At 30.0% G+C, this 22,155-nt stretch overlaps 4 protein-coding genes across 4 annotated transcripts; 2 read left to right on the top strand and 2 right to left on the bottom strand.

Annotated features, from left to right (window-relative positions):
• Positions 1-530: 530 nt before the first annotated feature.
• On the bottom strand, positions 531-13,010 carry LOC134836607 (microtubule-associated protein futsch-like; the record flags this gene model as incomplete). The annotated part of the gene is made up of 2 exons (XM_063851799.1): positions 9,002-13,010; positions 531-755 (listed from the first exon to the last, which is right to left on the bottom strand). Coding segments are annotated over exons 1-2 (4,234 nt in total), but the record flags the coding sequence as incomplete, so codon positions are not given.
• LOC134836609 (arylsulfatase B-like) lies at positions 3,157-5,774 on the top strand. Its single transcript, XM_063851801.1, has 2 exons — positions 3,157-4,118; positions 4,863-5,774. Exons 1-2 carry the CDS (start codon positions 3,213-3,215, stop codon positions 5,772-5,774), a joined length of 1,818 nt encoding a protein of 605 aa, XP_063707871.1. The 5' UTR covers positions 3,157-3,212.
• Positions 13,011-13,991: 981 nt separating the features above from the next.
• On the top strand, positions 13,992-15,854 carry LOC134836608 (microsomal glutathione S-transferase 1-like). Its single transcript, XM_063851800.1, has 3 exons — positions 13,992-14,098; positions 15,085-15,167; positions 15,227-15,854. Exons 1-3 carry the CDS (start codon positions 14,036-14,038, stop codon positions 15,468-15,470), a joined length of 390 nt encoding a protein of 129 aa, XP_063707870.1. The 5' UTR covers positions 13,992-14,035; the 3' UTR covers positions 15,471-15,854.
• Positions 15,855-17,289: 1,435 nt separating this feature from the next.
• On the bottom strand, positions 17,290-18,691 carry LOC134836606 (putative protein kinase C delta type homolog). The gene is made up of 6 exons (XM_063851798.1): positions 18,576-18,691; positions 18,272-18,513; positions 18,100-18,215; positions 17,953-18,038; positions 17,448-17,577; positions 17,290-17,303 (listed from the first exon to the last, which is right to left on the bottom strand). The coding sequence occupies exons 1-6, from the start codon at positions 18,669-18,671 to the stop codon at positions 17,290-17,292; spliced, it is 684 nt and encodes a 227-aa protein (XP_063707868.1). The 5' UTR covers positions 18,672-18,691.
• Between the last annotated feature and the right edge of the window lie 3,464 nt (positions 18,692-22,155).

Here is a 22,155-nt window from a genome sequence, read left to right as displayed (position 1 = left end):
ATTTTTCTATTCAAGAATTAATTTTCAAAAATAAATTAAATTATTTTTCCATTCAAGAAATAATTTTCAAAATTAATTAAATTTATTTTCTATTCAAGAATTAATTTTTAAAAATTAATTAAATTATTTTTTTATTCAAGAATTAATTTTTAAAAATAAATTAAATTATTTTTTTATTCAAGAATTAATTTTTAAAAATAAATTAAATTATTTTTCTATTTAAGAAATAATTTTTAAAAATTATTTAAAATAATTTCGAAAAAAAATCTCTAATTAAATTAATGTTTAATTAATTAGAAATTTTTTAGTTAATAAATATTTTTTTAAAGGAACAATTTGACAAAGTACCAGGCGTGAAATCAATTTTAGCCAATTCAAGAGAAAAAATGACGAGATGAGAGACTAGAATGAAAAAATGACGTCCATTCAAGTCATGATTCAAGTCGTGTTCACAGTCTGGTACTTTGTCAAAAGTCGAGTCCCGAAGTCAAAAAAAAAAAAATTAAATGAAAAATGAAAACTACAAATACCTATGTCACTAATACCGTGAATTAAGCTATTTTTCTGATATGACAATTGGGCGGTCGATGATGATGATGATGAGTTGTTGTTGCTACTTCCATCCGCGTTATTTGTGCTGTTGTTGTTCAACGAAGCACCCACCGATGACAGAGCCTCCACAATCAATTTCTGATTAACTCCACACAAATTGGCAGCAAGTTTCTCGCATTTCTTATGGCAACTTACATCACAATCTGTTGAAATGTTTATTTTTAGTCTTTTGTCGTAGAGGAAAAAAAAGTGCAGAAAACTCGATAGAAAATTGGTTCAAAATTGTTCGCTAATTGCCGTCGCTGCAAGTCGTTTCGCCCAAAAAAAATAATAAATAATAATTTTCCGCATCGTACTTTCTTTCATCAAAATGATGCCAACAAAATTCCCAACCAGACACATCGACAAATTAATCAATATTAATTTATTCAACAAAAATTGTAGTAATAATAAATCTCTTGACAAGCAACGAGTCAGCTGAGACATAGTCGACGCTAAGAATAACTTTGATGTAATAATAAATGTAAAAATTATGCTATTTTCGTAAAACGTAGTATTTTTGGCAAAAAATATTTAATTGCAATTCAAGTACATTTGCGGCTTAAAATAGTTTGAAAAATTTTTTCCTTGTTTTTAAAAATGTTTTTTTTTTGTTTGTTTTTATTTTTTTAATTTTTTTATTTTTAATTGCGTTTTTAAGTTCAAAAGATTTGTTTGGGAAATATAAGTTTTTTTGTTGCAAATAATTTTTTATCAAAACTTGTGATCAATTTTATTGCAGCCATCGACTTTTTAATGACTTTATTTTGGTAGAAGTTCTTGCATTAAATTTAAAAAAAATAAAATGCGACACATTTTTTTAATTATCGCAAATCAATAAAATCAAACAAGTTTAGTAATGGCACACGTCTATAATCGATAAAAATGAAATGATCACGAACGATTAAAAATTTGCTTCAAACCACTTTTCTGTATGTTAATTGGTGTTGTTCAGCAAACTTAACTGATAAATAAATTAAAATTGCAATCTCAGCTAAGTCAGCAAATTTCGCCATATTCAGCAAATTTCGCAATATTCAGCAAATTTCGAGATATTCAGCAAATTTCGCAATATTCAGCAAATTTCGCAATATTCAGCAAATTTTAGCTTCTCTCTTTTAGTTTCAAAACTTTTTAGCAAATTTTGATTTGAATTTAGCAACAATATTAATAAATTATTGAAGTTATTTACTAATTTAGTTAAAATAGTTCAGCAAAATTTCGAGATATTCAGCAAATTTCGAGATATTCAGCAAATTTCGAGATATTCAGCAAATTTCGCAATATTCAGCAAATTTCGAAATATTCAGCAAATTTCGAAATTTTCAGCAAATTTCGAGATATTCAGCAAATTTCGCAAATTTCAGCTTCTCATTTTTAGTTTCACAACTTTTTAGCAAATTTTGATTTGACTTCAGCAAAAAAAATAATAAATTTTGAAGCAATTTTGTGACTCTGTAACTAAATTTGTAAAATTCAGCAAGATTATTTTTAAATTTTTATGTTCATAACTTTTCAGCTAAATCAGCAAATATTATTTGTTTTCAGCAAAAGATTAATAAAATTTTGAGTAGTTTCTTTATGTTTTAGCTGAAATTCAGCAAAATTTTAAAAACTTTTTAACTGAATTTCAAATAATTTTTAATTTTATTTTAAACTTTAATAATTTTAAATAATTCAGCAAATTTTATAAAAAATATTTTTGACTTCGCAACTTTTTAGCTAATTATCAAACAATTGAGCAATTTTTGATTCAGATTTTGCTCTTAGCTGAATGTTAAATCACAATTCAGCAAATTTCGTAATATTCAGCAAATTAAAAAAAAAAAATTTTGTCAATGAAAATTAAATAATTCAAAAAAATTTACTATTCTTAGAATATTTATACATTTTTGTATTATTTTACAATTCCTAAAAAAAAATATTATTCATAAGTAAATTAGGTACGCAACGTTGTTTTGAAAAAAATTAACCGTTGTGTAATAAAGTTGAATATTTTTTTTTGATTGACAGGTTTAATTCCTGTTTGTAAGTATTTACCTTTTTCAAATTATTTTCAAATAGTTCAAGGCGTATGCAGGTAATTTTTCGAAAGTATTACCATATTTTGCAATCCCGAGATAAACACTTTGCAAAATAAAAATTACATTAGGTAATTCATTAAATCACGTAGACACTTGAGTTGCTTGAAGTTTCAATCAATTTTTTGATAAATAAATTTTTTTTGTGTCAAGGAGAGGATTTTCGATGATATTCTCGGATCAATAAAAAATCGTCTAAAATCCAAGAGGGTTATTAGAGTTGTGATAAAAATCTTTTTATAGTATCAGTTTGATTCCAGTTTGATGAGATTTGTATGGAAAAATACGTTTCACACTCATTTTATGAATGAACAGCAGCGATCCATGTTCAAAGAGTGTTAAATTTAGTCAGCTTCCGTATCGGGTGTTCGTACGTTGTCATTGCCGTCGTCATGTGCTTGTAATATTTTTTCAACGCAAAAGTTGTGTTTAGTCAACATCGAGCTTTCGTACGGCATGGTCGCGCGACATTTTGCTCGAAAAATCGTGTTTCGCAAATTATTTTAACGAAAAAAAAAAGTGTAAACAAAAACAAACGACATGAAGGACTTTTTAGCAATTTTTGTATTTTTGCAACAATTACTTTCGCTGACCGCATCTCGGGAACGTCCCAACATCGTAATCATCATGGCAGACGACATGGGTTTCCATGACATCAGTTTGCACGGCAGCGAAGTACCAACACCAAATATTGACGCACTCGCAATGCACGGAATCGCCCTAAATCGCTTCTATGTACCGCCCATGTGCACACCATCACGTGCCTCCATCTTCACTGGCAAATATCCGACGCATGTCGGTATGCAACATTGGGTTATTGACTCCGATGAGCCATGGGGCTTGAGCCCGGACGACAAAATTATGCCGGAAATCTTCCAAGAAGCCGGTTACGCGACACATCTCGTCGGAAAATGGCACTTGGGCTTCTTCAAAAAGGAATTTACGCCAAACGAGCGGGGTTTTGACTCGTTTTTCGGGTATTTGGGACCCTTTATTGGCTATTACAACCATATGTTGTTCAAGCATGATCGCGCAAATTACACGCCCGGTTATGACATGAGGCGCGATTACGAGATTTCGTACGAAACGAATGGGACATATGCCACGGAGCTCTTTACGAAGGAGACAATTCGCGTAATTGACATGCATAATGGGGAGAATCCGTTGTTTTTGATGCTGAATCATTTGGCGCCGCATGCAGGAAATGCCGCGAAGCCGCTGGAAGCTCCGGAAGAGAAGTTGAAACGGTTTAGTTACATCAAAGATGAGCAAAGGCGACACTTGGCGGCGATGGTTTCGGTTTTAGATGATGGTGTGGGTGAAATTGTGCAAGCATTGAAGGTGAAAGGAATGCTTGATAACACGATAATTCTCTTTTATTCGGATAATGGAGCTCCGACGATTGGTTTGCATGCGAATAAGGGCTCAAATCATCCATTGAGAGGGGTAAGAAATTAATAAAAAATTTTAAAATTTTTTTTTTAATTTTTTGTTTTTTGACAAATTTAAAAAATCAAAAATTCAATTAAAAAAATTAAAAAAAATAATTTTAATAAAAAGTTTTTGGGATTTTTTTAAATAAATTATTTAATTTTTTTTTAATTTAAACAATTTTTGTTCTTTGAAAGAAAATTTTCTTCTTAAAAAAAAATTTTTTTTTTTTCATTATTTCTTTTGACAATTATTTTATTTATTTAAATAAATTAGCTTTATTTATTTTTTAATTTTTTTACTTATTTTATTTTATTTTTTTTTATTTTATTTTATTTTATTTTTTATTAAAATTATAATTAAATATTCAATTTTTCAAAAAAAAAAAAAAATAAAATATTTTAATTGAATTAAATTAATTATTTTTTAGATTATATTTAAAATATTTCAATCTTTTTTTTTTTTAATGAAATAAAAAATTAAATAATTTATATAAAAATGTTAAAAAAAAAATCAAATTAAAATAATTCAATTTTTAAGTTTTTAAAAAATAATTAAAAGTAAATAATTTAAAAAATTATTATTTAATTTTTTAAAATTAATTTATTAATTTTATTAAAAAAATTATTTAATATTAAAAATTAAAAAAATATTTAATTTTTTATAATTAAATATTTAAATTAAATTATTTTAAATTAAAAATATTAAATTTTTCCATTTAAATTAATTATTTTAATTAAATAAAATATTTTTTTGTAGCAAAAAAATTCACCATGGGAAGGAGGATCACGCGTCCCCGCCGTCCTGTGGCATTCAAAACTGGCAAATCGTCGTGTTTTCGACCATTTCATGCACGTTAGTGACATTTTACCGACATTTGCTACTGCAGCCGGTATCAAACTCGGTTCTTTCATGCGAGAAATTGATGGCGTCGATCAATGGCAAGCCCTTTCAACAATTTCAAGCGAAAAATTTGGCATTCGCAGAGACATGCTCTACAACATTGACGCAGATTACGCCGCTTACATGCAAAACGGATGGAAAATTGTCGTTGGATCAACCTCAAATGGCATCTACGACGGTTGGCTTGGCAACTTTATCGAAGAAAATGCGAAAATGAACACTACTTTCTACCAAAATCTCGTTCGCACGTCACTCGTTCATCAATCAATGTCCTCAAAACACGAAATTTCTTTCGAAAAACTGAAAAAAATTGAATGTCACACCGACATAACGCCTTGTAATCCGCTCGAGAGCCCATGTTTGTTCAACATCCTTGAAGATCCATGCGAAACTCGCAATCTCGCTGCAAGTGAAAACAAGATATTGACCAAACTCCTTGCGAATCTCGAGAAATATCGACAAAGTGCACTGCCGTATCGCAACCAACCGCCAGATTTTGCCGCAAATCCTCGGAATTTCAACGACACATGGGCATATTGGTGTGAAAATGACGTCGAAACATCAGAAAAAGACACAAGTTTGCCACAGCTGCCGATTTTATTGATCTTAAGCGTGTCAGCGACGACGTTAATTGCGCTTTTGTGTTCCATTAACGCACAAAAACGCAAAAAATTGCATCTGCATGATCGTTTAGCGACAATTTTCGAGCAGAAAACTTGCATTAACAACAATAATATTCGCCAAGAGACAGCTTTGTCGCAAGTGTGACCGAAATTTCAGGAATTTGCAGCATTTTTAGCTCAAAAAATTATTTTTTAAAAAATCTAGAATATGAAAGAAAATATTATTTTTTGGCATTTTTCACAAACGTTTCGCAAGAAGGAATTTTTCAAGCGAAAATAATAAACTGTGATATCATGACAACAACAACAACAACGAAAAAATTGTTGAGAAGATCTTGACCAATTTTAATCTAATAAAAAAAGATTTTTTCACCTTCCGCAAGTATTTAGTTTAGGGTCGCCTCGGCGTTGATTCATCCATCATCTCGCCTTTTATTTATTTATTTTTATTTATTTTTTTTTGCAATGCAATGAAATGTCATAACGTGAAAGATTTTTGCATGGCCCAAAAAAAAAAATAAATAAAATTTTTCGAACGAAGGTCATCTTAGATTAGAAGACACACGATAAAAATATTTCGAATGAATATTTGTTGCCAATGTAGATTTTTATCATTAACGTTTGGAATACAAGCAGAGACAAAGACACTCTTCATATTGCGCACGTCAACATGTCTCTCTATCACTCTATCTACCTTTCTCTCGAATTTCGCGTGTGATGTTCCGTCACTTTGTGTATATCATGACACATTTTACGAATTTAAATTTGTACGAAATCATTTTGCGACAATATCTCGTTTTATTTTAATTTTAGTTCAAGTTCAATGTTAGTAGGTGAGTACATTTGGCGGTACAACAATTTTACTTTGTTTGTTTTTACATCTTTCGATTTTCTCTCGAAATCTATGCCGAACTGTTTTTTGAAAAAAAAAAAAATTCGGCAGAAAATGTTCATTAATCAATTTATTGAGAACAGATTTCAATTTTTTTTTTTCGTAAAAATATTTAACCAATAGCAAAAATTTTTTTCTCATGAAATAAATAAACAAAAAAAAAAGATCATGAAAAGGTGATCAAATTTAATTCCGACAACTGTTTTTCATTTGACGAGCATGAAAAAAAAAAATTTAAAAAAAATCAGATTTTATGCCAATAAAATTTTTAGATATTTTTCCGTCATGTTGGATATTTGGAAAAAAAAAATTACAAATTTAAAAAAGATTTTAAAAAAAATATTTAAAAATTTCAAAACATTTAATATTATTGGCATTGAATTTAAATTCGGAAAAATAAAAAAAAAATCTAAATTAATTTAAAAAAAAAAAAGAATTTTTCATAAAAATTTAAAAAAAAACTCGAAAAAAATCGAAAATTTCAAAAAAAATTATAATTCTCTTTAATTTTTTTGAAATTTTCGATTTTTTTCGAGTTTTTTAAAACTTTTTATGAAAAATTCTTTTTTTTTAAATTAAAATTCGATTTAAATTCGATGCCAATAATATTAAATGTTTTGAATATTTTAAATATTTTTTTAAAAATCTTCAAATTAGAAAATTCAAATTAATTTTAAAATAATTATTCGTGAAATTTTTGAGAAATTAAATAAAAAAAAAATTAATTATTAAATTTGAGAAAATTAAAAAAAATAAAACTTTATGCAAAAAAATTAAATTAAATTAATTAAATTAAAAATAATTGAGAAAAAATTCGATAAAAATTAAAAAAAATCATAAAACTATTAAAACTTGTGAGAAAAACGAAATAATTAGAAAAAATTCAAAGAATCATAAAAAAATATTTTTTTTAGCAAATTTCACTTTTTACGATTTTTTCTTCTCGTGTGAATCGAGCATCGATCTTAAAATGACGCAAATCTGTCTGTCCATTTCTTTTGACGAAATTATTTAAATATAAATAATTAGCAAGAAAAATTACGGTAACACACACGCGTTCTTGTCGTCGACCGACGACGTCTTAGAAAGAGAGAGAGAGAGAGCGAACAACGGAGAAATTTATAATTGGAAATCTAATTTTGGCACTTGACTTGTTGGCTGACTCGAGAATCGACACAACAAAGAATTAATTTCACTCAATTCAAATATTTTTCTACTTTTTTTGTTGTACTTTCCATGAATCGGAACGTAGTCAGGTGGCGGCTTGAATTTGGCTTGTCCAAGGTAGGTATGCACTTTTCCCTTGGCTCCTTTGCCTCTCACTGCGCCTTGTCGATTCATTTTTTTTTTGCACGCGAAAAACGAATCTAAACTATTGCCGTGCTTTATTATTACTGGCATTTTTTCAGATCTGAACGCAAATTTGCTCATTTTCTATTTTGATTTGTAGTCAAAACATTTGTCCCCCAAAAAGTTTGTCTGTTTTTCGGTAAAATTTTGCTCTAATGAGAAAAAAGTGAGAGAGCTTTATTGTTTTTAATCGCATTTCAAAACAAGGAAAAAAATATGTTTGTCTGTCTGAGGTTACTTTTTGTAATTAAAAAAAAAAATAAATTTCATTGAGAAAACTCAAAATTGAGATGATTCAAAAAATTATTAAAATTAAAAAAAATTTAAATTTAAAAAAAAAAAAAATTATTTAAAATAATAAAATATTAAATAATCTAAAAATTAAATTAAAAAATTATTTTAAGTCAACGAAAATTTTATTTTATTTAAATAAAAAAATAAATAATAATTAAATAAAAATTATAAAAAAAATATTTAAATTTATTTTAATTAAAAAAATATATTTAATTTTTTATTTAGTCAAAGAAAAAATAAAAATTAATTAAAATTAAATAAATTGAAATAATTTTTAAAAAATTAAATTAAATTAATTTAAAAAAAAATAAATTAAATTAATTAAAAAAAATTAATTATAAATTAAAAAAAAATAGTTGAAAATAAAATTTGATACGATCTTGAGTAAGGCAAAAATAAATCATTTCGATTTTTTTAAAATCATGAAACTCTAGATTTTTTTAAAAGAAATCTTGTTAAAATGCGATCAAACTCGAACAGAAAAAAAAATTAGTACGGTCAAGTATGTTTTGATTTTTACGAGAATTTAAAAACAAAATTTTAAATCAATCGAAATACAAAGACGATCAATTTTTTTTTTTTTTTTTTGATGAACTTGACATTCGAATGATTTGTTCCTCATACGTGGCGCGCCAACATTGTTCGTCGTTCGTTAAGTAATATTTTTATATAATTTTTTTTATTTTATTATCTTTTCAGGGTAGATGAGTTTGGACACGTGTTTTTTTTTATTGTCGACAAATGTGAAATTTATTCTCGAAAATGACGCGATTTTGACGTGACGCCTGGTAGATTGTCAAAAAAAAAAGCAAAGAAAAATAGAGGAAAAAACTCACCAGTAGGATCCTTTAAGCTGGATGAAGCTTCAGATGATCCCCCGCCAATGCCGGAATCGATACTTCTCTGACTCAGTCTACTGTTCACAAGCAAATTGTTGTCTTCGTCTTTAACGTAGTATGGAAATGAAAAGTCATAGTATTCAGTGTAATCGCTGCTGGCACTCGATTTTGAATTTTTTGTACTGGAATTTGCATCGCTCGCCTGCGAATCGTCTGAATGCGTTACCGTTGGATCGCCATGCTCTGATGTCTCGCCGGCTTGTTCGCGTTCGAGACGCTCAAGTTCCTTCGCCTTTTCCAGCAATTTGCGATTCCTGCGTTTGTGCGGCTTATTGCGACGCACGTACTTCCACAGGGGCTTCGGCTTTGCCACGAGCGTAATGACGGCTTTTTCCTCCTTGGCATAGCATTTTTTCATCGTGTCCAAGTCGAGGATCATCTTTTTCTGAGGCGCCGCAGGTTTGGCGGGCGTCACGGGAGTCTCGTCATTACGTGCCATTCTGAGTAAAAGTAAGAGATTTTCGCGTGCCTTTAGCCGTTGTTTCTCCTTTTCGTCTTCTGATTCTTCTGAGGACCAATCTTCGGTAGCACTGCAATCGGAGGTAGTGCTGAAAGACGTTTCTTCAGTATTTGACTCACTTATTTCTGGGATTTTTGCTTCTTCTTGCGGCAATTCTTGCTCCTCGTCTTCGTCAAGTAGATGCGGTTTACCGGCCTCTTTTGAACTACGTAGAGTACAATTGTCTTCTGTTACGTCTTCTGCTGCTTTTTCAGCTTTGCTATCAAGTTGATCGTTCAACTGATCACGCTCTACTGCCAACTCTGTCAGGTTATCGTACGTAGGAAACTTCTCTAGAGCATTTTGTGTGTCGACCAAAATAGTACCAATGTCTTGTGCTTCACTTTTCGCCATCGCACTATTATCATCGCAATTTATCACGGCAACGCTCGATGCATCATCGGCATCGCAATTTTTATTATTCACAACCACATCGATGCCGGCAGCTGCCGTTCCTTCTGCTGCGATCGACGTTTGTTGTTGTTGTTGTTGTTGCTGTTCCGCATCCTTCACGTTGGTCATGGCGATTGCCTTGCCTTTCTCGAAATGAGTGTCTTTCCGCAAGGCTGCACTACTTTTATCTGCACTATCTCGCGCAACGACAATTTGCGGACTTTTGACAGATAACGACGATAACGTATCAGCAGCCGTAGCAGCATCTTTCTTACTCGCGTGCGCACACACCACAACAGTCTCAGGTGACTTGGCTTTTTTCCCAGTTTCTATTTTTATCTCAGCATCGCATACTTTTTTCGTCGTCGCTGCATCGGTCGTTAGTTTTTTCGTTGATGTCGGTCTAGTTTGTAGTTTTTTATGCACGTCGTCGTCGACCGGTGACGACGTTTCCAACAACTTTTCGAGCGGTTGTGACTTGGCGCGTTTCGTCTTGCCCATGTTAAAGTCCTCTTTGATGATTTTTGGCTTCGTCGAAATATCCTTCACTGACTTGACTTTACTCAAACCCAATTTCGGTTTGATTTTTTCAACTTTTACCTCTTCTTCGACGACACTTTGAACGGCATTTTGAGCAACAACAGGTTTTGAATTTGTCACGAGGGGATATTTCTTTGGTGCATCCACAGTTTTTTCTTCTTTTTCGGCTTTTTCGCAGGAAATTGCCCTTTTGGGTGTGGGTTTTTCATTGGGAAGCTTCAAAACTTTTGTCGGTTCCTCGCTACGAGCTCTTTGTACCTCGAGTTTTTGTTTTAAAAGTGCGATTGGATGTTTCTCTTTCTTTGGCGGAGGAGATTTGGGTTCATTTTCTGATTTTTCTTCGAGTTTCTTATTGATTTCCGCACTTTTTGATTGTTTAAGAGCTCTTTCGTCAGTTTTTTCAATAATTTCGCTACTTTTTGATTCTGTGAGGGATTTTTCTTTGAGCATTTTACTAATTTCGTTACTTTTTGATTTTTTGAGCAATTTTTCGTCAATTTTTTTACTAACTTCTCCACTTTTTGATTGTTTAAGGGGCTTTTCGTTGAGCTTTTCACTAATTTTGTTACTTTTTGATTGTTTAAGAGGCTTTTCGTTGAGTTTTTCACTAATTTCGTTACTTTTTGATTTTTTAAGAGCTTTTTCGTCTTTTTTTGTTGTTTCAGTTGCATTTTGATCCTTCATGAGAGCTGCGGTATAACTTGTTTCCGCAACTTTTTGCTCCAAGTTGCTCATCGTTTTTGATTTTTCTACAGATTTTTCTTGTTTTCTCTCTTCTACGGTTCCAGCGCTTTTAGAACTTGATAATTTTGGTTCAATTTTTGTCTTTTGTATTAATTTTTCCTCTTTTTTGGTCGTTTCCATGCTTTTTGTCTTTGCTTTTTCCAATAATTTTTCTTGTTTTTTCTCTTCTAAAGTGCCCGCACTTTTAGAACTTGTTAATTTTGGTTCAACGTTTGATTTTTCCTCTGATTTTTCTTCAATTTTCGTCATTTCCGAAGACACTGCCTCATCTTTCGAGCTTTTTGCGTCGACATCGATCACCCATTCCTGACTTGGGCATCTTTGAAAGCGTTGCCATACATTTGCGGCGCGTATTTGAAACTCTTGAGTCTCGCTGCGATCAATTGTGCCCCAAAAGTCAATGTCAGACTTTCGATTTTCCTCTTTTGCTTTTGTCACGGACTTCCGCATGACACTTTTCTTCCGCAATTTAACCGGTTCTTCGGGCTCTTTCTGCAAAACCTCCCTCAAATTCTCGTGGGACTTCATTTTTTTCCGTTTGCCCGGCAACTTGATCGGCACATGCGAAATTTCTTCAACTGCTTCGAGCACAACGTTAATTTTCGGTGCCTTTGCTGTGTCAACAATTTCATCTTTTATCGACTCGACAAATTCCTTGATGTCACTTATTGTGGCATTTGTGATGTCGACTTTCGCCGCGACTTTTTGTTTGGGTTTTTTCAGTTTATTTCCCTCGGAATCGATTTCCTCATCAGACGCAATTTCCTTTTCGAGCACACAAGTAACAGTTTGTGGCGCTTGTTTCCGCAAATTATTGAAAAGTTCGAGTTCTTCGTCGAGAATGAGCGAAGCGCGACGTCGTAATGCGCCTGCATTTAAATCGTCGTCAATTTTATCCGAAGAAATGTCTTGGCAAATGTCTGAAAAGGTCGGAAGTTGTTCCAAACCTTGTAACGTGATCGAGGTACGGCGATTTTTTGTCGCTTGCGGCGGAAAAACAAACACTGGATCGGGTTTTGGTGACTCATCGGGTATCTTTTCCGCCTTTGATGGTCTAACAGGATGTCGAATGATGAATTTTTCCATGAATAACTCACCAGGAGATTTTTCTGGTTGTGTTTTCTTCGGCAAACTCAAGAGTTCGGATGGGATTTTTTCGCGCCATGACGAGGGACTTAACGGAGCACCTTCTGATTGTAATGTCGGAGACTTTGGATTCTCATCTTTGTTCGATTTTTTCTTTGAACTTGAACGTTCAACGCTCTGACTGCGACTTTTAGCCTTTCGAATTGTATTCAAACGCACAACTTTTCGATTTCGACTGATTGTTCCGCGCATTTGACGTTCTCCGATATCCGCGCCTTGTTGTCGTGTCTCCGACGGTTCTTCCGTCGTTTCATCGTGACTCGGACGACGTTTTCCGTGATATTTGCTCGCCGAGACATCGATGTCGGATGTGTTTATGGTTATGGGACGCGGTTCAGCGGTGCGCCGTATGTGATGCGAGCGGTTTGCGAGTCGCGCATTTCCAAGCGACTCGGAAATCGGCGTCAATTTGGGGATGTAGCGACTCGCGGAGTAACTACTGAGACTCGTTAAGGCGCTCGGCGGGTAGAAATTGTGGGCTGTTCGGGCGTACGATGAAGAGCCTAAACGTGAGGAGATGGGCGTCGAGCCGAAATGAGAGCTGGGAAGCGAGACGCTGTAAGGATTTGAGACACTTGGCGCCGCGCCCAGGTACCCGTAATACATGTCGGTGTACAACGGCATTTTTTTTCACTATTTTTGGATCACAAAATTCTTTCTTGTCTTTCACTTGCTATTTTATTGTTCTGTGCAACAAATATTTTTCAACTCAATTATTGTGTTCTGTCACTTTTTTCACCTTTTTTTTCTACGTCGCACACATTTTTCGTCTTCTCATTTTGACGATGTGTCCAAATTAATTTCTATTTTTCTCTGTAATTGTAAAATTCATTCAATTTGAAATAATTAATGTCCTAGTTTTCTGCACCCACTCTTAAAAAAAAAAGATCATTGACTTTTGCAACGACTCTAATTTTTTTTATCTAATTTTTTTTTATTTAATTTTTTTTTATTTAAAAAAAATATTTTCTTCCGTTTCGTTTGAGTTGCGAGCGACGACTGAGATCGAAAGTTTTCGACACAAAAATTTCCTTTAATTTTTCCACATACACACAAAAAAAACTGAGAATGAGAATCATCATGACGATCATCATCATCATCATCAAAAGAGACTCTCCCACAAAAAATTATATAATAATATTTACTCGTAAATCTCCCTCAAAAACATTTTTTTTCTATGCCGATTCTCACCGTAAAATAGATCTCTCATTGCAATATTATTTACGAGCAATATCCATGATTATTATTTTTTGGCAATGGAACGATCCGCTGCGTAATACGATTGAAAGGGAGACACCATGTGACGATGGAGGCGTCAGGTATTTTTTATAATTTTTTTTCCTGCAGAACCTTGAACTATATTTTTCCGCACTAAATGAGTAAAGTTTCCATATAAAGTGCATCGTCATATTTCACACATGAATAATTGATTCAGGATTTCCATGATAACTGGCGGACTTATAAAAAAAAAAAATAAAGTTAGTTGTCACTGAGTTATTGGTTTGAAAAGAATTGTTGGAGAAAATATAAATTTAAAAAAAAAATAAAAATATAATTTTTTTCAAGTGAAAATGTATAATCATACGGATACTTATGAACTTTTGAGTGTCAAAAATGACACTTTTTGCACGTACGCTTTTTGGGCAGGAATGTTGGTGATAAAGATGTTTCTTATGTCCATTATTACGGCAATTCAGAGGACACGACATAAGGTAAATTTTATTTTTTTTTTATTGAATTAATTTTTTATTTAAGAAAAAATAAAAAAAAATGAGAAATATTTACAAAAAAATTTAATGAATTATTTAATTAATTAAATAAAATTATTATTTTTCAAAATAACGAATATTAAAAATTTTGAAGTAATTTAATTTTAATTAAAATTTATGTTTATATTTTAATTTAATTTTTTTTAGAATAGAATTTTTGTGAAAATTAAATATTTAGAAACTTTGAAAAAAAAATTATTTAATTTTAATTTAAATTACAAAAATTAAAAAAAAATATTTTAAAATTTAATTACTTAAATCACCTAAATTTGATTTTTCAATATATTATTATTTTTTTTTTAATTTTATTTATTTTTTCAAAGAAAATTTTTATGAGTTACTCATATCAAAATATTTAAAAATTAAAAATAAATTATGGAACGAAATTAACGATTTTTATAAAAAAAATATATATAAATTTCGTTTTATTTTTTTTTAAGAAATAAAAATTAAATAATTATTTAAATAGAAATTTAAATATAAAAAAACTTAAATAAATAAATAAAAAATAATAAATCAAATTAAAATTAATAAAAATTATTTAAAAAAATTAAATTCAATTATTAATAAATTTAATTAAAAATAAATAATTAATTTGTTTATTTATTTATTTAAATAATTAAAATTAATTAATAATTAAAATTAATTAATTAAATAAGTAAAAAAAATTAAATAAAAATATTATTTGACAAATATGATTTAAAAAAAAAAATAAATTTAATTCAAAATATTAAAAAAAAAATATTATTTATTTTTAAACCTTTTTCTTTAAATGGAAAATTCTATTCCTTCTGCGAGCAAAAATAAACACATTTATCGATTCCCATCAACTTTGCTAAATAATTCATTTTTTTCTTACTTTCAACTGAATTTCTCATGAATGCTGTCAATGTACGATTTAAAAAATTCCCTATAATTTCAACGCACAGGTTGTAATCAGCAAAGAAGACCTCAACATGTTTCGCGGAAGTCAAGTATTAACAGACGATCCTGCCGTTGAACGAGCTCGAAGGTAAATTATTCAAACTTTAACCTTCCAAACCACGTTAAATAATTCACTTTTTCACACAGTGCTCATCGTAACGACCTGGAAAATATTCTGCCGTACCTCATAATTGGCTTGCTTTACGTTTTCACGGATCCCAATACGACGGCAGCGATGTGGCTTTATCGCATTGGAGCGATGGCGCGCATTTTGCACACCTGCGTTTATGCATTTGTTCCCGTGCCGCAGCCAGCACGAGCGATTTGCTTCTTTACCACAGCCGGCATCATGGTTTACATGAGTGTTCGGGTGTTCATTCACTTTTTTTAAGGGGGAAATTTGACATGGAGACGACTGGCGATAGAAGTCGAGAAATAATCAAGAATTTTTTTAGAATTAATTGCACACGAATCACATTTTTTAAAGTAGATTTGCACGCAAGAACACGAAAAAACACACATCGCACTTAGATTTTCTCAAAAAAAAAAAAAATAAAAAAAAAATTAAATTAAATCGTAAAAGACCTAAAAATAAATCGCACCGTAAATTTTTTGTCTAAAAAAAATGGGCAAGTTGAGTTGGTTGACAAATACTTGCTAAAAATACCCCGATAATTATGTTGAACGTTTATTTTTAGTTTTACCGACTAAAGTTGTTTGTATCGTTGTTAGGTAGCGACACACGCACCATGTCGTCAGACTCATTGTCTGGATTATTTACACAATTCAAAATTTGCTTACGAATAAAAATGCAATTTTAAATGCAAAATGTGTGTTTTTCTAATTGTTTTACGAATTCAACGCCCATCGTATTAATTGAAAATCGTTAAATGGGAGGACGTTTTACAAGTTTTCACCAGATGTCTCAACGGATTTATCCAAATTTGTGATTTTGTGAGAAAAAAATAATTTTTTTTAATTTTCTTTCTAATTTCTTGTCAAAAGTTGAGGAAAAAAATTTTTTTATGAATTGAAATTTTTTTTAAATTATTAAGTTGATTTTTTTTTAAATGTGAAATTCGAAAAAATTAATTAAAAAAATTAAATAAAAGTTTAAATAAAAAAAAAATTAAAAAATTAAATAAAAATTATTATAAATTAATTAATTATTTAATTTTTTTTTAAATATTTTAAATTTTATTGGCATTTTTAATTTTTATTATTTTTATTTTTAAATTAATTTTTTCAATATTTTGATCTGAAGAAATTTTGACACAAATTCTTTTTTTAAATTAAAAAAAAAAAATAAGAAAAAAAAAACAATAAATTAATTAATTAAAAAATGCAAAACAATTCCAGACGAGCCGCTAAAAATATTTTATTCTCGAAAGCAGTGAATAAATTTAATGAACTAATTGCCATTTATTATTAAGAATGCAATTTTCCCACATTTTACATGAAAATAATAATTTTTTACTCGTATTTTTAAATAGGCAACACCTGAATTCAGGGCAAAAAGCCAAAAATTAATAGATTTTTTATGTTTTCTTTTTTTTATAATTTCTTGTAGGTTGTCTAGTTTTTTTTGTCGCGTGCATTAATCAAAAATTTTCTTTTAAAAAATAATTTCCAGTTGGGTTAGAAAAAAAAATCATGAAAAAATAATTTTTCAGTGCTGTTGTCGAGTGCATCTCGTTTTCCATTGAGAAAATTTATGACTGACATCATCAACAACGCATTTTTTTCACAAAAAGGAGGAAACAACACACTTGCACTTTCGTTTTACAAAAATTTGCGAAAATTTTCTGACCGCCTGCATTTTTTGTCGTCACATCGTGGGTTGGCTTCATCTAATTGATGTTCAATAAATATTTTTTTTGCGGGTTAGGCGCCGGCGAAAAAATATCGCGCACGTGTTGGAACGAGGTCACGATAGATGTCGCTCTTTGATGACGATATAAATAAGTTATCGATCAATATTTGGTTATTTGAAAAGAGACTAGACATTTAGGAGGTGTCGGCATTTTTTTTTCGTCTTGGCAAGTTCACAAGAAATGAACGTTTTTCGAAGCAATGGACGTGAAAAACGCTAAATTTTTTCGCTTTTTAAAATTCTTGGCGATAGATGGCATTTCATTAAAAACTCTTTTTTAAATTCTTGGCGATAGATGGCGTTTTATAAAAAAAAAACAAATTTGCTCTAAAAGTTTTTATGACTCACCGTCTGAATTTGATATCTTTTAAAGTGATTTTAGGCAAAAATGAATATTGAAAAGTTCCATATGGTGAAATACGAGGAAAAAAATGACAATTGAACCAATTTCTATCGACATTTTCCGTTTGTTCATAAGATGAAGAACTGACTTACCTTCACACTTGAGTCCCTGACGAAAAAATCCGTAGAGCAAGGAACCACAATGATCACAAAATGTTGGAGACATAAATGTATAAACTCTGAATCTATGCGGTACGTCTATTTTAAGTCTTTCTCTTAGGTACTAAAATGAATAAAAAAGAAGTTTAAATTAATTAAAAATTTAAAATTAAATTAAAATTAATTGAAAATTAAATTAAAAAAATAAACATTTTAAATTTAATTTTATTTAAATTTAAAAAAAATTGTTAATTTATTTATTTTAATTTGAAATTTAATTCTTCTAAAAAATTATGATTTTTAATTAAATAAAAATATTTTTAATAAATTTATAATAATAAATTTATAATAATAAATTTTTAATAAAAAAAAAATTTAATTTAATTAATAAATTAATTTAATTTTAATAATTTTTATAAATTAATTAAAAATTAATTTTAATTTTTAATTTAAAAAATCTTCATATTTTATTTAAAATTCAACGAGAAAAAAAACTCACATTTGTACTTTCTGTATTAGAACTAGAGCCGGAACACTGACCTAACAGCTTCTCATGGCATCGTTTGTGAACAGCTGTTAAACAAGCTAAAATTGAACTTTATTTAAATTTCTTGCAAAAAAATATAATAAAAATTGAATTTCGTACTTTTACACTGATATCCCTGTTTCCGGAATCCCCACAAGAAATCCTTACAAAATGCACAAAACGTCGGTTGTCGAAAGAATTTGGCGATAAATTTATGGCCATTACTTTCGTGAGTTCTAAAAAAATATAAAAAATTAATTTTTTATTAAAAAAATTAAAAAAAAAAAATTACCGTTGAATCTTAATCGCACAACGTCTTTTGGTAATATTTTTCGCCCTCGTCTTCTGTATGAGTTGCGTGTGAGACGCCGCAGATGTCCCCTTTTGCGGTCTATTGTAATAATTGGAATCATAACTGCCGTATCCAGGATAGTTGTCGTATGTAAAGTGTACGGGAGCGCCGCTAGACGATGATGCCGTTGGCGATGTCGAGTCCAAGGACGAGTATTGATGGAGTTTTGCGAGGGATGAGCGCTAAAAAAAATTAAAAATAATTTTTTGATATAAAATATATAAAAATTAAACAGAAAACTCACCTCCTGATGCCTCGATGGTTGTCGATGCCTTTGACTGTTTGTACTATTTTGTCCGTTGCCGGCTCGTCGTTTGCCATAACCTCCAGTAAAGATCATGCCAGCGACTGGATGAGACTTTCATGTGTTCAAGCTGTGAAAATTAATAAAAAATTTTTTTTTTAAATAAAGTGAATAAATTTAAAAAAAATTTTTTTTTCAAGAAAATTTATCATTTTAAATATTGAAAATTATAAATTTTTTAAAAATATTTTTCTGAATGTTTTCGTTAAATTAAATTAAATTAATTTATTTGCTTCAAAATTCACAGTGAACAGTATTGACAATTTAAGATTTCAGCTTATGGAACATAAACAACACAAGAAAGATACCCTATGGGTGAAAAATGGGTCAATTTGATTCCTTAAGAGTACAGATTGACCCCTTAAGCGAATTTTCTGGATCAACTTGTTCTGTTAAGGAGTCCATTTGAATCAAATTGACCTCTATACAAAGGGTTCAGAAAAATCACTTAAGGGGTCAATTCCGTTGGGACTCCCGAGGGGTCAACCTGATGTCTTGAGGAATCAATTTGACCCATTTTTCGCCCATAGTAATTGATTAATTTTCCAAGAGTGACATAACCTATGAGCGAAAGGGATCGGGTTGACCCATTAGGAGTCAAATTGATGTCTTAAGAGATCAATTTTATCCGTTAGGAGTTGGATCTGATACCGTTTTGAGATGATCTGCAGATCACTCAAAAAATGATCGCTTTAAGAGATCATTTTGATCCCTTAAGTGATCAACCTGCAGATCCCCCGATCGCTTTAAGAGATGATTTGACCGCGAAAAATGGGTCAGATTTACTCCTCGGGTTTCAAATTGACCTTGAGGGATCAATTGGTTCCGTTAAGAGTTCAATCTGATCTCTTAAAAGATCAAGCTGATCCTCTTTCGATTTGGTCATTGCAGACCAAAATTGATTCCTTCTAGAGATCATTTTGATCCCTTAAGAGGTCAAACTCTCAAGTTGATCTCATAAGGGATCAAAAATGATCTCTTGAATAGATCGTTTTTTGGGTGATCTGCAGATCAAAGGGATCAGCATGATCCTTTAAAAGATCAGATTGAACTCTTAACGGAACAAATTGATCCCTCAAGGTCAATTTGAAACCCAAGGAGTAAATCTGATCCATTTTTCGTCCATAGAGTAATGAGTTTTCCGTGTGTGACATATTGCATCAAATGCAATCTGCTTACAATAAATCAATCAACACCAAAGTGACTAGTATTTATTTTTCAAGCTTTCATTTATTTTGAATGTGCATGCAAAACTGATGACAAAATGTTGCAATAAATACCTGCTTGAAAGTAAAATATTTGATTCTGTGAAAAGGAAATTCAGTAACGCAAGATGTTTGTATATGGGAAATCCTTATCGGACAAAATTCATGCATGTATGTGGTTTTGCTTTCAAAATTGAGTCATTGTCTCACAGAAATTGACAATTGAAAAGCTCGATGAAGCAAACTAATCCTCTTAATGTATTGTTAATCAGCAGCAAATTCACGCAGGTCAGAGCGCATCATAAAATCAAGTGACAAATAATTTAGTTTTCAGTTAAACGTCGAAGGAGCAACAAGTAGAGACTCCAATTTCCCGGGTATTTTCTGAAGGCGGTTCTCGGGACGGGAATTGGGAAGAACCGGGTACCCGGTTCCGGTTCCGAGACCTAAAAATGATTAAATTCAAAGAGCAAAATTTTTTTTTTGAAACATTTATCAATTATTTGTCGAAGGCGATACCCAAATATTGACTATTTAGGTTATTTTTTTATTATTAAAACTTTAATTTTACGATAAAAATTTGTCTAAAACGATATTTTAAATGCTTTTTTAAATTTTTTAAATTAATTTATACATAGTAAAAATGTGGTAAATAGTCGATTTTTGTGATTTTTTTACTCATGAATATTAAAATTGAAAAATCTTGGAAAGAGTTCTGTCCTATGAAGCTTATAATTTTAAAGATTTAACAAATTTATTTTTACAATATTATTTTTGAGACACTTTTAATGCAATTGACATTTAGTAAAAAGTAATCAGAAGTGCTGGATAAGGAAATAACTGAAAAGGATTTAAAAAAAAATAAAAATAAACAAATAAAAATAGAAGTTTTTAATGATATGTCGAAGTAAAGGCCAAAAAGTAATAAATTTTCAAAAAAAATCATAATTACGAGTTAAATTTGATGGTTATTTTTGAAAAAAAGCACTTTAAAAATTCCCGGGACGGTTCTTTCGAAAGAACCGGGTATCGGTTCTTTCCTCAGAACCGGGTACCCGGGAGTCCCGGAACCGGGATTGGAGTCTCTAGCAACAAGTGGTTAAAATGGCAGAGCAACTTCAACAACACACAATTTTCCTTTTAGATTTTAATTTAAAGAATCACATAGTCAACGATTCAAGATTTTTCTTTTGGCACGAAAATGTTGATTTCGTGTTTTCCATTAGTGAAACGATGCAGCTAAAATGCAAAAAAACCGGAGTTATTAAACTTATGAGTTTGAATAATGGTGAAGTTAATTTAGGAGACGTTTTATTTTTACCAAATTCATTTTATAACGTATTGTCAGCAAAAAAATTTTTCGAACAAGGATTTGAAATATATTTAGAAGATAATCACGTAAAAATTAAAAAAGGAAATTTTAACATTTTTTTTGACAGGCACTTGAATGGCTCTTTTACAATTTTTGCTTTTGAGAATTAAAGCAACAAAAATAATAAAACTCCAGAAATGATTAAATATTCTATGTGTGGTTCGGAAAAAAATATGTACATTAAAATGTGTTTAAAAAAAATTAAATGAGAATTTGTGCAAAATGTGTTAAATATGTTAAATGTGCAATTTTTATAATTTTTGATACTAAACATTTTTTCACATAAACTTTAAAAATTTCAAAATAAGGCAAGTATAAAAAAAATTAAAGAAATAAAAAAATAATTTTTTTGAAATTAAAAAAACAATTTTTTTTTTGGTAGAGAATAATTTGAAAATTCGATGTTTTTTTTAAATTAATTATTTTTTTTTAATTTTAATATTCTACCAATATTTAAGACAAGAAATAATATTATTATTATTTTTTTTTTTGAGAAAAAAAATTATTTTGAGAATAAATCAATATTTATTTAGGATTTAAAAAAAAGACGTGACTTTGATTAAAAAAATTAAATGATAAAGAAATTTTTCGAATTTTGATAAAAAAAAAATTAATACAAAATAATTTAAAAAATTATTCAATTAATTTTTTTTTAAATTTCAGGCTTTGTCGAAATCATAATTTTCGCAATTTTTTTCCTGCTTTGGACAGTTCATCATCCGAAAAAAAATCGTAAGTAAAACAAAAAATTATTTATTTATTTATAATTAAATTTACACACGAGATAATAAATAAATAAGAGAGTTTCAGTTTATAAATTTTAATCTTTATGTTACTCTTCTTATGATGTGTGTGAATTTTTGGATCAATCCATTTTTTTACAAATTTTATTTTTTCACATCATTTTGAGACCCACGACCGATTTTTTTTTTTTTTGTTTTCA

The sequence above is a fragment of the Culicoides brevitarsis genome, unplaced genomic scaffold (genome assembly GCF_036172545.1).
Source record: "Culicoides brevitarsis isolate CSIRO-B50_1 unplaced genomic scaffold, AGI_CSIRO_Cbre_v1 contig_72, whole genome shotgun sequence".
Lineage (NCBI taxonomy): Eukaryota > Metazoa > Arthropoda > Insecta > Diptera > Ceratopogonidae > Culicoides > Culicoides brevitarsis.
This window is presented reverse-complemented; position numbering and strand designations above follow the sequence as displayed.

Excerpts from the sequence above, each read along its gene's own strand:
- LOC134836608 (XM_063851800.1), top strand. The coding sequence starts at position 14,036 with ATGTTGGTGATAAAGATGTTTCTTATGTCCATTATTACGGCAATTCAG. Across the intron at positions 14,099-15,084 it reads TTCAGAGGACACGACATAAG|GTTGTAATCAGCAAAGAAGA; the intron begins GTAAATTTTATT and ends TTCAACGCACAG. Across the intron at positions 15,168-15,226 it reads GCCGTTGAACGAGCTCGAAG|TGCTCATCGTAACGACCTGG; the intron begins GTAAATTATTCA and ends TTTTTCACACAG.
- LOC134836606 (XM_063851798.1), bottom strand. The coding sequence starts at position 18,671 with ATGATCTTTACTGGAGGTTATGGCAAACGACGAGCCGGCAACGGACAA. Across the intron at positions 18,216-18,271 it reads TGTGCGATTAAGATTCAACG|AACTCACGAAAGTAATGGCC; the intron begins GTAATTTTTTTT and ends ATATTTTTTTAG. Across the intron at positions 17,578-17,952 it reads CTAATACAGAAAGTACAAAT|TACCTAAGAGAAAGACTTAA; the intron begins GTGAGTTTTTTT and ends TATTCATTTTAG.
- LOC134836609 (XM_063851801.1), top strand. The coding sequence starts at position 3,213 with ATGAAGGACTTTTTAGCAATTTTTGTATTTTTGCAACAATTACTTTCG. Across the intron at positions 4,119-4,862 it reads CAAATCATCCATTGAGAGGG|CAAAAAAATTCACCATGGGA; the intron begins GTAAGAAATTAA and ends ATTTTTTTGTAG.